General features: G+C 42.7%; 2 protein-coding genes across 12 annotated transcripts in view; one reads left to right on the top strand and one right to left on the bottom strand.

Annotated features, from left to right (window-relative positions):
* LOC144763179 (uncharacterized) overlaps positions 1-1,798 on the top strand; it is a 500,850-nt gene extending 499,052 nt beyond the window's left edge. For 5 of the 11 annotated variants that reach the window (XR_013596177.1, XR_013596175.1, XR_013596173.1 and 2 more), the window contains 4 exons: positions 687-717; positions 945-1,033; positions 1,344-1,412; positions 1,674-1,735. Coding sequence is in view for 3 of the 11 variants with exons in the window: in XM_078648526.1 (XP_078504652.1) it covers positions 1,344-1,412; positions 1,674-1,729 (125 nt within the window). In the remaining 8 variants the exon portion in view is untranslated. Of the gene's footprint in view, positions 1-686; positions 718-944; positions 1,034-1,343; positions 1,413-1,673 lie in introns of all 11 variants that reach the window. The other 6 variants (XR_013596176.1, XR_013596174.1, XM_078648526.1 and 3 more) reach the window with 4 other exon arrangements.
* Positions 1-13,320, bottom strand: part of LOC144763176 (amine sulfotransferase-like) — a 540,275-nt gene that overhangs the window by 120,152 nt on the left and 406,803 nt on the right. The window lies entirely within an intron of this gene.

Here is a 13,320-nt window from a genome sequence, read left to right as displayed (position 1 = left end):
AAATCCTTCAGGATTATTTAACGTATTTTAATTGGCTGATAACATCATGTAAACTGAAATAAACAGTTAATATCCACGTAACCGGATATGCGTTTACGATGGATTGAATTAGTTTTGTTAATATGGCTTGTTGGCATTCACTCCGTAGATCAGTAATTCTCAGTGATTTAGAATGGTAAACCGGAAAGGATATTGAGACTCATTCTGATTGGTTAGGACTATTCCGGAAACGGAAATAAAACAGTAGAGATCCATGCAACCGGATATGTAGATATGCATCGCATCCATTTCCCTCATTATGAGTAACGGACGCAAGTGAGAACTATCTTGTGAGCCTTAAACAGAGTATGCAGGGCGGACCGGGTAGGAGACTCAGGCTGGCGGGAATTCCGTTTAAGAAAAAAGACAGGAGGGCTGCTTTGATTGGCTAACATTTGGTTTAAATGGTTACGGGTGAAATGGAGCATTTGCACGCTGTTGATGGAAGACGCCAGACGTTGCCTGCCGAGACTCCCCATGTTACGGAACTACTGATATTGTTACCAGGTAAAATGGAGGGTGTAGAGGCGAGGGTCTCTTAGTAGAATTAGATGGGGGGGTCTAAAAGTTGAATGTTTAAGAGTCTAGAGTCAAGACATGACCTTCTAAATACTATTTTTTTATATTTTGTGTTTATCTCTGTTTAGGGACGGCACTTGTGGAATACTTTGATATAAGGTGAGGTGCAGTATTAATATGTTTTAGTAGGGTTTTGGAGCTGGTATTTACAAAAACGGATAGATGTCTTGCATATCCATTTTGATAACTGCTCAGCCTTCTCTTCCAATAATACCCAGTTGTTGATCCTCTAGTAGAATAACTCTTAGTATTCATAAGTTTAGTGTTAGGCTTTCTTCAACTAACTGATCAGCCCTTTTTTTAAATGCCTCCCCTTAATTTCACAGTGACTACAAAGACTAAGCATTATTATCTGGGAAAGATAAAGAAGGGGAATTTCAGGCTAAGATTGGGCCAGTAGATAAATTTACTTAAGGTAAGAAACTCATTTCTGAATAAACATTTCAATAATAAGGTTTCTCAGTAAATTTGGGTTCTGGTGCTTTATGTTTCCTTGGTATTTTTGTAATGACCAATCAGGGAATACTTGGTTGGGGTATACATGCAGTTTTTTAGAAAAGTACCATTCATATATGAATTATTTTGAAGATTATAGGTGTGTACTTTACTTTTTAGTGATGTCTAAATACGGACTGCTACATTAGGAATTTATGTGAATTTGGATATTCATGTATTAAAACTCAAAGATTAGAGCTGTATTCCAATGCTATTTATTTTGTCATTAGGATATTACTACAGTGGGAAACATAATTGTGGAATTCAGAATCAAGATCTTTTGTACATTTTCACAGGAGGTAGGCCTCTCACTTTCTCTTTTAATTGTCAAATCCTTTTAGTTATTGAGTTGATGGGAGTGTGTATATAACGTTTTGTTAATATAACAGAAATGTTTTTAATATTGATATTCTTTGATTCTGTGTATATTGTCAAATAGGCAGGTGTCCTGAAAATGTAAAATTGATGACAACTTTTTTGTTGAGTTAATATTTGTAGGATTATGTACTAAAAGTACCAGTTATTAATTCTTTTTCATGTTATTTTCTTGATAATTACAGCCCTGATGATGTCCACCTTTGTAAGAAACGCGTCGGCTGTACTGACTATGTATTGATTCGTGATTGAATGAAGATGTATCATTGATTGAACATTATCATCTCTGTTGAACAAAGACTGAATAAAGAACATTTGTTGGAATTCACATTTGTGAACCTTGTAATTTCACTTGAACGTGGTCGCTCCCTCAATCTCTTTTGAATTCAAGTTTGGACTTTACTGGATCGTTTCGGTGGATCCATTTGAGGTATTGAGCTGACATCATCTGGAAAATATATTGACGAGCACTAATTGTATGAATTTGGTTTTTGTCGGTGCCCAATTCTGTACCCTCACCGTTTTCTCATTTGTGTATTGACATTTGAAAGTGGCGAGGAGTAAAAGTTAGTTCTAACTTTTATGTAGGGATGGAAGCGAAGTAACTTAATAGACACATTTGGGTTTGGGTGGGGGTGTCCTCCTCCCATTTTAGAGCAAATGAATTTAGCAAGGAAACAAGGTTTATAAAGCAATGGGAACATAGAGTCTTGAAATATTAAACCCATTAAAACCTGCCTCATACCTTACTGCATTATGTTCAGCAGTTACAGTAATGTCCACATTGTGTGGAGCACAACTTCAGGAATTTAAAAGTGTGTGCTTGCCCAGAGTCTTCTCAACTTTGGAATAAAATGCTCTAAACAGGCATCTTGACGCACCCACAGCTGCTGGCTGCAATTTGTCTAATAGAAATATGTGCAGAGAGATCTTTAACCCCTTCGACGCTCATGACGAGCTGGGCTCGTCATGGCGTAGCCTCCTCGCACGCTCATGACGAGCCCAGCTCGTCACGTAAAGTGCGGTTTCGCAAAACCCAGCGTACGGGCGGAATTCCGCCCGCACGCATGCGGTTAAGTGGGATTAACAAAGTGGGGGCTCACTAAAAGTGAACATGTAAAATGAAAGTCTGTGATTCCCATAGTGTGCCACCTGGCTGGTATTTAAATATTTTTGAGGCTTTAGTTATGTGCTTTTTATGTAACATGTGTGCGCCCTTATTCTCTGCACATCTCATCCATCTGCACATCATCAACCTCATCTCTTTCCTCTTCACCACCCTCTATTCACTCTCTCCCGAATGCACCTCCTTGCATCTCCATTACTTCACCCCCAAACATACACCTCAGTCATTCCCATTTAAGAACTTTATTTTCTTTTTGTTTTGCCTTGTAAATAGATTGATATCTATGCATCCCATTAACACACATTTGCACAGAATGTTAATGGCAGCTAGCATACATGGCTATTGTCCTGTGTGCTCCATGGAAAGGCAAACCCACTGACAGGCACTTTGCTTTGCTATCTTCAGTCTCAGTGCCAGAGCTCTCAACAAAAGCCCCTCATAAACACTTGGCACTCCTCAAAGTATGCTCTACAGAAGAGTAATAGGATGTACAAAAAAATACAGAAACACACATGGTGAAATAGCTAACACTCCTGGGGAATGCAAGATTAGGTAAAGCATATGAAATAAAAGAGGAACTAAATCACTGGTATGCATTGCCTTAACATTTAAAACATACATTATTTGTAATTCAATCCATGTGCTTGCATCCTGTACTACCGTGTGATGAATGGGAAAGGATGTGGGATCTATGCCTTTGAATGTTTGATGTCTGGCCTCACACAAGGGCGAAGACTCCGACGCCTAAAACTGTGTTGGCTACAGCGGAGTCCACCACAGTCTACAATGGCAATGAAAGATAAACCCTATGTCTGGCTTCTGTGCACTGCTTCAGAGCGAGGTGAAGCAGGCAGCCTGGGACATAAAGCCCAGACCTAAATACATTGATTTGTTTAGAGATATGAATGTGTAGGAATTTAAGAAGAGTGCAGCCCCAGAGCCCTAATGGAGAAACCGCCCCTGATGTTGGGTGCAAGCTGGTATTTGCCACTTAACCCTTTACCTCTTTTCCCTTGTTCACCGCTCATTGATGTTTTGACCTCCCAGGTGAGGTGCAATATTCTGCTCTCTGCCAGACCATGAGATTGCCAGCCATCTGTCCCCAGCCTTGGGTGTGCTCTTTCATGGCCCCCAACCCAGTGCTGCTTCCCTGCATGTTTGCAGCCTCCTCCATCATCGGGACTCACCAGTAACTACCTCTGCTGAACTGGTCATCAACAGACATCAGGAATCAGTGGTGACATAGCAACATGGCAGACGAGGGATAAAAGCTTCTTTCAGCATGCATACCAGGCAGGCCTCGGATGCAGTAGGATCACCCCAACTTCCTCTGCGGTCTTCTGCAGCATTGTAGCCATTGTTGTGCTCCTCTGGCACCATATTGCTTGGTGGGGCTTGGTACATCGCTGATGACACCTAATAGCATTGCGCATCGTGCATCATTCACTAGGTAGGGAACAGTTGAATCATTTGTGAATTCAGCCTAATGTCCTGTATGTATGTGTTATCAAACATGAACAGAGTCTGTGGATTGCTGGTCCTAGATACAGCTTGAATATTGTTTTACTAGGATGTCCACAGACTTGCAGCAGGACGTGGCTTCTTCTTGTTCTCCCCAAAGCTCCTCTCCGATTGTGACCAAATCCCATAAACAGATGCCCCTCATCCTGTTCCAAACATCAATGCTGTATTGCCCAAGAGAGGAGCAAACAATCAAGCTGCTAGAGATATGATAAAGCTGAAGATCATCTGATGAATAAGTAACTAAAGGCAGCCTCAACAATGTATCTCTACTCAGGAAGAATGGATGAGGTAAGTGTTTGTGCAGGAAGATGATTCCAGGATGTGTGAAGGGGATTGCTGTGATCCAGTTTGATTTTATGAATGTATGTAAGAATGCAAGCAGTTTCTGAAGCTTCCAGAGAGAGTTAGTCCTCGCATTTCCTATTGAGAAAAACAGACTGAGGAATTGCCTTTGTGGGTTTGGCCATGCCAAGCTATGGCATAAAAGATTGGCAAGAAGAAAGAGCTCCATTTGGAGGGACTCTAAAGTGAAGCAGAACCCCCTTGAAGACCCATTAGGTCACAATGCCTAGATAGTCTTTCACTGGACTTGGTCCAAGCAACCAGTGGTTCAATTCCTCTGGGCCATCCTTAGTTGGTTTGAGGCACAGAAAATGGGTATGAGTTGGCTGAACCAGACCCAACCAATGCCTGTGTAGGTAGTACCTGAATGACGAGCTAGGAGTTAGCATTGTAGGGCTATCACGTTGGGTGCCCTGGTAAATTTCTCATTCTTACTTCCCATTGACCAAAAAAAACAAAATGAGTTTTCCCATATAAAGTCCATGTAAAAAGTAAAAATATGATTTTCGAACTTTCATCACTGGTTAAGGCTTCATATAATCAATTGCTTGGACTGTTGAGAGTGGACTACGGGTAATGGTATATATCATCGCATTAATACCTATATTACTGAAATATTGCTGTGCCTGAAAAGTGTTAGGTAGAGTAATCACAAGAATTCAACAGAAATACAAATTATCAGGTTGAGCTTGCATGACCTGTTAAGGAGGAACATACTTTGCTGAATTTCTTGTCCAGACTCCATCTAAATGTCCATAACGTGAGGACTCACTTTGTTTTTAAAAGAAATCTAAGTTTACACACCCAACCTCATCGTCTACTCTGGCGTCACAAGACAGCGGAAGATATCTATTGTAGGTGAATAAGGTGCTGGTATTTTTCCTACCTAACTGCACACCGCTGGAAATATCTTTCCCAGTAACTGCAAGCCATTGGCAATTTCTTGCACCTTTGGCAAAAAGTTGATCTTCAATCTCTAATATCAATAACAATAGAGCACAAAACATTTATGTCGTCTTTGGTAACCACTAGCCCAGCAGGCTTGTAGCAACAGATTATTTCGGCGAGTGTTGCACTGTATATGCACTAATAGCAACCAAAAGACATCACCCGGGTGGTCTGGCCACGTATGAAGAGGGCCGCCTAATTGAGGAGCTCCGCACTGGGGACGGCACCCATATGGAGACAGCATTATTTACAGCTTCTCCAGAACAGTCACTACAGAATTCTATTACAGGACCGGAGGCTTCGGATTATGCTTCTCTTTCTTATATTTGCCACTCACAGCAGCCAATGAAAAACGTTTTGTATGCAATAAAAACTACATTTCCCATGATGCTTGTACATACATCACATCCTGTATAGCCCCATAAGAGCTGCTGCATCCTGTGTCTCCTCCTCTTTCTTTGCTGCTCACGCAGCCAGTTAAGTGCTCTCTACTTTATGATATGATTAATGTCTTGGTTGACTAACGGATTTATTTGAGGTTAATGCCAGTAGTTTGCGCTCATTGCGCACTGTATTACAGGCCTTGCGTTTAGTTCGCTTGATGTTGCAATGCTTTGCGCTTATATCGCGCTATGTTTCATGCTTGTGGCGTGATTGTGGTTTGTGGGAGCTGGAAACGCACGTGTTACGTGCAGTCATGGTGCTTAACGAACGGCCCTCCCTAAGTTCAAGACTGCTTGCTGGCGGCGCTCTGGATATACCACAGTATCGATGTCCTCAAATTGCAAAGGGTCCTAGGGGTCTGTGTTGGTGATTTACGCTGCATTTCATGTTTTTCTTGCGTTAGCGCTCGCGGGCGCCATGGGTTGTTTTTACCGCCTTGGAGGGCGGAGCGGCTCCCGCTGGGAGCAGCGTACTCAAGGACGCTTTTATTTGTTACATGGCCTGCGGGCATTGCCGCGTTCTTGCAGGGGCTGTGTGCGGCGCCGGATGTGGCGCCTCCTCCTGCAGCGGAGTCTGGCACTTTACCGCTACATCTCCGCAGAGCGTCAGGGCTCGCCTCGATAAAGGCAAGCGCGCGTCGCCTCCTTGCCACGTCCTAGGACTGTGGGTCCGGTGATGTTTCCTCTACGCGGGGGCCCCCCCCCCCCCTTTTTGAAAGGCGCTCTGTGCTCCCGCTGATCAGCGCATGCCGCGCTTCCCTGCCGAGGTCTTCAGGTTTGATCAGCTTCGTGTGGATCGGACTACACGTGGCCTCGGGGCAAGGTCTGCTGCCTTTGATTTCCATGGTACAGGGTTCGATCCCGGGTGCCCCGAGTCATGTCCGTTTTTTCTATAATGTTATAATTTGTGTTTTCTCACGTTTCCAGTTTACTATTCTCCTGGGATATGTTTCGCTGTTTATACTGGACGGCAATATGCACTTGGCAGTTTTTTGGTAGCGCTGATGCAACTTTCAATGGCTCCTGCGGGAGTGGTGAGGTCGCTCTGCTTATGCCGGCGAGATTAATCCTCATGAGGGGCCTAGACTGCCGCAAACTGAATCAAACACTCCTCCTGGAGCTGGAATTCGGCGCTAGAGTGCGCCATGATGTATTAGGTGAATGTGTTTGTGTCTTGATTTGTTGCTCCTGGATGAGGGGCCTAGACTGCCGCAAACTGAATCAAACACTCCTCCTGGAGCTGGAATTCGGCGCTAGAGTGCGCCATGATGTATTAGGTGAATGTGTTTGTGTCTTGATTTGTTGCTCCTGGATTACATTCCAACGGTGCTCTTTTCCACGTTGCGTAAGTTTCCGGTCACTTCCATGGGGTTGTTTGAATTATTGCGCGGTCACGCGCTGTCTCCGCCAAAGGCTTTCCCTAGTAGCCGAGTGCGGTTATGGAGTCGTAACGCTCCGGTGTGCGTAACCCATTTGGGCACAATTTGGGCTTACTTTGGGCACTTTGGCCTACGCACGTCGCAGGCGTCCCTTGTTTGTTTGGTTTGAGGTCCCAGTGCCTCCTGCTTACCTGGGCAGATTCCTGGTAGCCTCCAGGCTTTAACAATAGGCTGGCCCTCGGAGTGCGCACACGCTCCTTGTATTTTACAAAGACTCCCGACGCCCTCTGGGCTGGTATAATGACTACAGCTTTGCTGAGGAGCCGATGCATTATTCATTTCTCTGTTTTAGTGTGCACAGGGTTGGCTCCCCCTCGACCCCTCCATTGCACTGTGCCTTGCACTTCATATATATAGAACATAGATGTCGCTTGAGGATGATGTTGGAATATATGTATGTATATATATATATTTCTATATTGGAGGATGACAACTACTGATAGGAGCGCGAGAGCCTCCTGAACGGATTATGTTGACACCCAGGTTCTTCCCGTTCTTGTGTGGTCAACAGGGCCTCATGTTTGACGTTACCTACCTCAGGGTGACAGGGCTTGATTGACGCCCATTTTGGTCTGCTACCACAATACCTTCAAGAGCCCAAGTAGCGCATGCGTTCGTTTTTGTCTATTTACTTATTATTTTTACGTTGTTAGTTATTGTCTTTATTCTTTTCCATAGTGTTTCCGCAGTTCCTGGCATATAGCGTTCAGGAGAGAGTCTGGTTCTCTCCTTCCCGGCAAGGGCAGTTGTTCCGATAGTGGTACTAAGGGTTGATGCGAGGGATAGGCTATCCCTCCTCAGTTCCCTCTTACCGTCCGAGTGCCGTGTTGTGCTCTCAGGTTCATTGGTTACTTAGAAGTATGGTTGATCTATCCTGGCAGGCCTTGGCCTCCCAGTTCCAGACGTCGGCGGATGGATGTGTTGGGATTGCTCGGTTATAACCTTCATGCATTTGGGCCTTTAATTTAGGTTCCGAGTTTATCTTACTCCTATGCGGCTCAGTGGCTTTATCCCCACTTTACAATGCGAGGATGCATTTCCGATGGTATTAGTACGAGAGTTTCCCTTTGGGTGGATGCCTCGGTAGTGGTGTGTTGGGCACCGTCATGCTGTCAGTTTTTCCGACCCTTCCAGTTATTCGGGCTCTTTGTCGTGCACGCCTCTGGTGGCTTGCTGTTCAGCATGCACAATGTCTCAACTGCGAGTACGATCAGCGGATATGGGCATATAAGTCATCTTCATAGTGGAATAATTTCAGGACTCAGGTCGTCTTGCCGACGATTTTCATATTCAGATTGTTGTGGTATAACTCCTTAGCCGACATGGCAGTAAAGGTTGGCTCCATCTGGTTTCCTGGTATTCTGACGACTGGTCGCATCTTTCGTGCAAGGAGGACTCCATTTTGGAATCCCAATGCCCCTGGGTCGGCGGAGGACGGCTCGTTCTCCCGCCTTTTCTTGCAATTTTCTCCTTTTTCTAATGTAGTGACACTCATGTAAATCAAGGCAGATGCCTTATGGTTCACCAGAGAGCTACGGCCCGCAGATTCATAGTTGCCATTTAGTAGGCCGGTCCGGGTTGACACATGGCAATGTGGTACGAACAGTTTTCCCTAGGTGTATGTATTCCGACTTTGCTTTATTGCGATCAAGTTTACGGTATCTACGTTACCTTCTTGGTTCTCGAACGCGTTCTTTTCGTATTTCTGGACCTTTCATTCCCTGCAGACGTTTCGGTGATAGAGGATAGCTTGTGGATATGCCCGCCATTGGCGGCTTTGTGAGGACTGATTTCTTCTGGTGGATTGCTTTCCAAATGTGTACGGGGACTTCAGTAACGTTCTCCTTATAACGTCCATTTAGCCGTTTTCCTGCGGCTCTTCTCGGTTCAGGGCAGGTTGCTGACCTTGAGTCGGGTTTCTTTCCAATTCTTTTGGTGGCCTGCGTTTACAAACGGGACGTTTATTATTGTCAGGCTGTGTTACGAAGTATTCCACCTTCGGGGGTTCCTATGGCGAGGCAAGCCCGCGTTTTACAGGTATAGTATGTACTATTACTTGCCCTGTCGGCGAGGTCTGACATACATGTGGTCAGGGCCTTGTCACACGACTTTGCACTTTATGGGTGTTTCTTCCGATGCCTCATGGCTTACGACGATGGTTCTCGGAATTGCAATCTGATATGATTTTTCGACTATATGTTCATGATTGTTGATGATTGTTATCATTTTCTATGTGAGTACGAGGCTATTACAGCCGATGGTTGAGGGCCTTTGGCCGGAATGGGTGTTGGAACACTGGTGATACGCAGTTTGCTCAAGTACAATACTTATCATTCTTGTTTGGATAATTCTCATTGTTGTGCAAGTTTTAACTTTTCTGATGGAGTTTCTCAGACTCTATTTAACCTGTATTATGTACCGGTGGGAGATTTCAGACTGTAGTTGTGTTACTAAGCGTTAAACTAGCATAATCCGAAGCCTCCGGTCCTGTAATAGAATCAAAAATTAGCTAGCATTCGCGCCAAGAATTTTCAATTCTATTAAGGACACGGAGGCGAGGATTATCCCACCCGGTTTATTACAGTATTGGTAATAATTACCCACCCGAATTTACTTGATATTCTGTATCAGCAGAAGTTACGGGTTTTTCCTGTCTCATTCCTTTCAGCTTCGAGTAAAGAAGAAGGAGCAGGTGTTCTTCTGGCTTAAAAGACGTGATTCGTCCAGTTGACGATGGTTCGCCATGTTGAAGGATGTTTCTTGAGATTCATATCCGTGAAAAGGACTGGATTTATTAATGTTTGTTCTCCATGTTGAAGGATGTTTATTGTGACTCTTATTCCGTAAAATGGACTGGATTTATTAATGTGTGGACTGTATATGTTCGAGCAAAGAAAGAGGAGGAGACACAGGATGCAGCAGCTCTTATGGGGCTATACAGGATGTGATGTATGTACAAGCATCATGGGAAATGTAGTTTTTATTGCATACAAAACGTTTTTCATTGGCTGCTGTGAGTGGCAAATATAAGAAAGAGAAGCATAATCCTCGCCTCCGTGTCCTTAATAGAATTGAAAATTCTTGGCGCGAATGCTAGCTAATTTTTGATTCCTGAACAGGTTGAATTCGTGGGCATGCCCGGGATATGTTTATATCCTGCAGTGACCTCTTCTTGAACCCTTTCTAAGCTGCGGAATGTCTGTGGGAAAGAGCACCGGTCGGGCCTCATGACGCATTTGAAGCCTCGAACCTCTCGCTGTCTTTGCTCCCGCTTATCTGACGGAGCTGGTGGCATTGAAGTGCAAAGATTAATGAGGTAGGCGACCTTTCCACTCTCAAGGTGCACAGCAATTATCTCTGTCAGCAACTGCTGTGAGAGTTTATTTTTAAATGTCCCTGGCAATACACCTTCACCGCCTCTTAATTTAATCGTGATGTCTCACAGCTGGCTAAGATAACTACTGGTTTCTTTAAAAGCAACAAAGTCTAAAATCTATATGCTTCATGTTCTGTCAAAAAAAAAAACTTTAAGTAACTAAAATTCGCTTCATTCCTATGGGAAAGTCTGAATCACTATTGTTCTATATTACTTCAAATACTGGAGGTGATGCCTAATAACAAGAACGAGAACAAGTCTACCAAGTTACCTTTTGCTGTCGCACTAAAGCAACCAAATACTATGTCTGCGAAGAGTTCTGCCTCGTCTTCATCCAATCAGCCTCGCACTACTTCCAATGCAATCTTAGGAGAAACTATGGACCGTCTTTTTCAGGAAATTTCAACCATTAGTAGTCGCTTAACGGAAATGGACATTAAAATGTCTTCCCTTGCATTGGAGACCAAATCAATAAGAGCAGATATTGCGCAATTTCATACTAAAACAGAAAAGTTGGGCCTACGCTTGACAGCTCTTGAAAATAAATTCGACACAATACAATGAAGAAGAATTATTATTTCTCCGAAGCAAACGGGTTGATTTGGAAGACCGTAGCAGGAGAGATAACATTCTTTTTTTTGGCTTTCCATAGAAAATTGAAAGCAAGAACAATAGAGCATTTTTGTGTGCAGTTATTCCAAAATTGGTTGGTATTCAATTTCACCCAGTGCTTGAAATTCAATGTGCGCACCGTATTGATCCTCCGCGTAAAGATCTTAATTCCCGTCCAAGACCCCTCATTGCTTGCTTTTTGAGACATGATCAGGTTCAACAACTACTGACTGTGGCACGTACACAAGGGTTCTACAGTTATGAGGGGCATGAAATTCGAATGGCTGCTGACTTTTCTAGAGAAACTAATGAGCGACGGAAAGCATTTTTATCTATGAGGCCTCTGTTACGAAAAATGGACATCAAATACGGCTTGTTTGATCCAGCCCGTTTTCGTGTTACCAAAAATGGTGAATCAAGAGACTTTTACAATTCAGAAGAACTACAGCACTTCTTGGATGACATGAAACTGCAAGATATGGACATTCAACATACGTCTACACCTCATACTTCTCAAAGTTCCCAGCCTACTCATCACTTCTTAGATGGCATAGGTCGAATCACAGGGGAAGCTTGCTAATGTGGCAGAGAGCTTGAGAGATTGAATCAAAGCCTGGTAGATAAAACCTCAGCTTTGCAGACAGTGTCTAACTTCACTCAAGATCAACGTAGAGACAAATCTCACTCTCCTTTACACTCCGATTCAGATGCAGAGTAGTTTTTGGTGACACATCTCTTTTATTGATAAATAGTTTCCACACTTCAGATGAGTATTTTCAGTATTACTTCCATACCTATTTACTCATTATTGTTATTGGTTCCTACTACTTATTTGTGTGTACCATATGATCTAAACCTCGCTTAAGATGTTTCTAATTCTAATAAAGAATATTTTCTATATAGTATTCATTATTGTATTTCATAGGGCTTCTATCATTTCATTACATCATATCAAGTGTTATTCCAGTGGATATATTTGAATTAACTCCAATTACAAACCTGATTATAATCTACTTTTCTATCTTAGTTTTAGATGGTGTATGGTTCTTAGTGTTGTATTTATCTTATAATTGTTATCTACTCTAGTTTATGACTTCCATGTTCGTATTTTGCAGAATCACTATTCCCTAACATACATCAGATGGATGTTGTATATTTTCTTTCTCTATTTGTTTTTTTTAAATCTTTTTTTTATTACTGTTGCCAATGTTTAACATAGGGTGTTTATATATTTCTTTTACTCACTTTAAGGTCTGAATTTATATATTCTAATATTTATTATAAAGATGTATTTTAAAGGTAATATTTACTGCTTAGATTTATAATCTCTCGTGCATGATATTTCAACAGTTATGTGGGAACGCATTTTCTTGAATCTATTGATACTCTGGAGATTATGTTATATACCTATATATTAACCTTTTCACTTAGGATGTATGTTTATTGCTTTAATTACTTTATTATTCATTATTGCTAGGATTTATTGGATAATATCTCCTTTTCGGTTCATTTTCTCATATTTATTCACTCGCTAGATTAACTATCATTTGACGGGGCCCTCTGGTCAGAAAAGTGGTGGCCTGACAAATTAAAACCCGCACTAGAAGAAGGCAGTAAAGAACCTGGGATTCTAGAACGATAGCGAGCTCTCATTTGACGTACAGTCAAAAGCCTTAGCGGGTTCAGGTTTCGGTCTCTTGAGAGGGCTGAAACCGCTCTTCGGTTACTTATCCCCTAAGGTGCGTCAAACTATTCTTCAAGCTACAATTCTATTGAGACTGGATTATGGGAACTTGCTCTATTTAGGTGCCAACAAATCCTGAATTTTTCATCTCCAAAGAATCCAAAATGCGGTAGCCCGTGCTCTATTTGCATTGCCCAAATCTTGCTCATTTACAAACCTCCTGCCTCAACTCCATTGGCTGCCGATAGCTAAAAGAGTCCACTTTAAGACACTGTGCGTAACCCATAAAATCTAGACACATAAAGGTCCACCGATCCTAGCAGATCTTCTGGTCCGAT

This window comes from Lissotriton helveticus, chromosome 6 (assembly GCF_964261635.1).
Source record: "Lissotriton helveticus chromosome 6, aLisHel1.1, whole genome shotgun sequence".
Lineage (NCBI taxonomy): Eukaryota > Metazoa > Chordata > Amphibia > Caudata > Salamandridae > Lissotriton > Lissotriton helveticus.
This window is presented reverse-complemented; position numbering and strand designations above follow the sequence as displayed.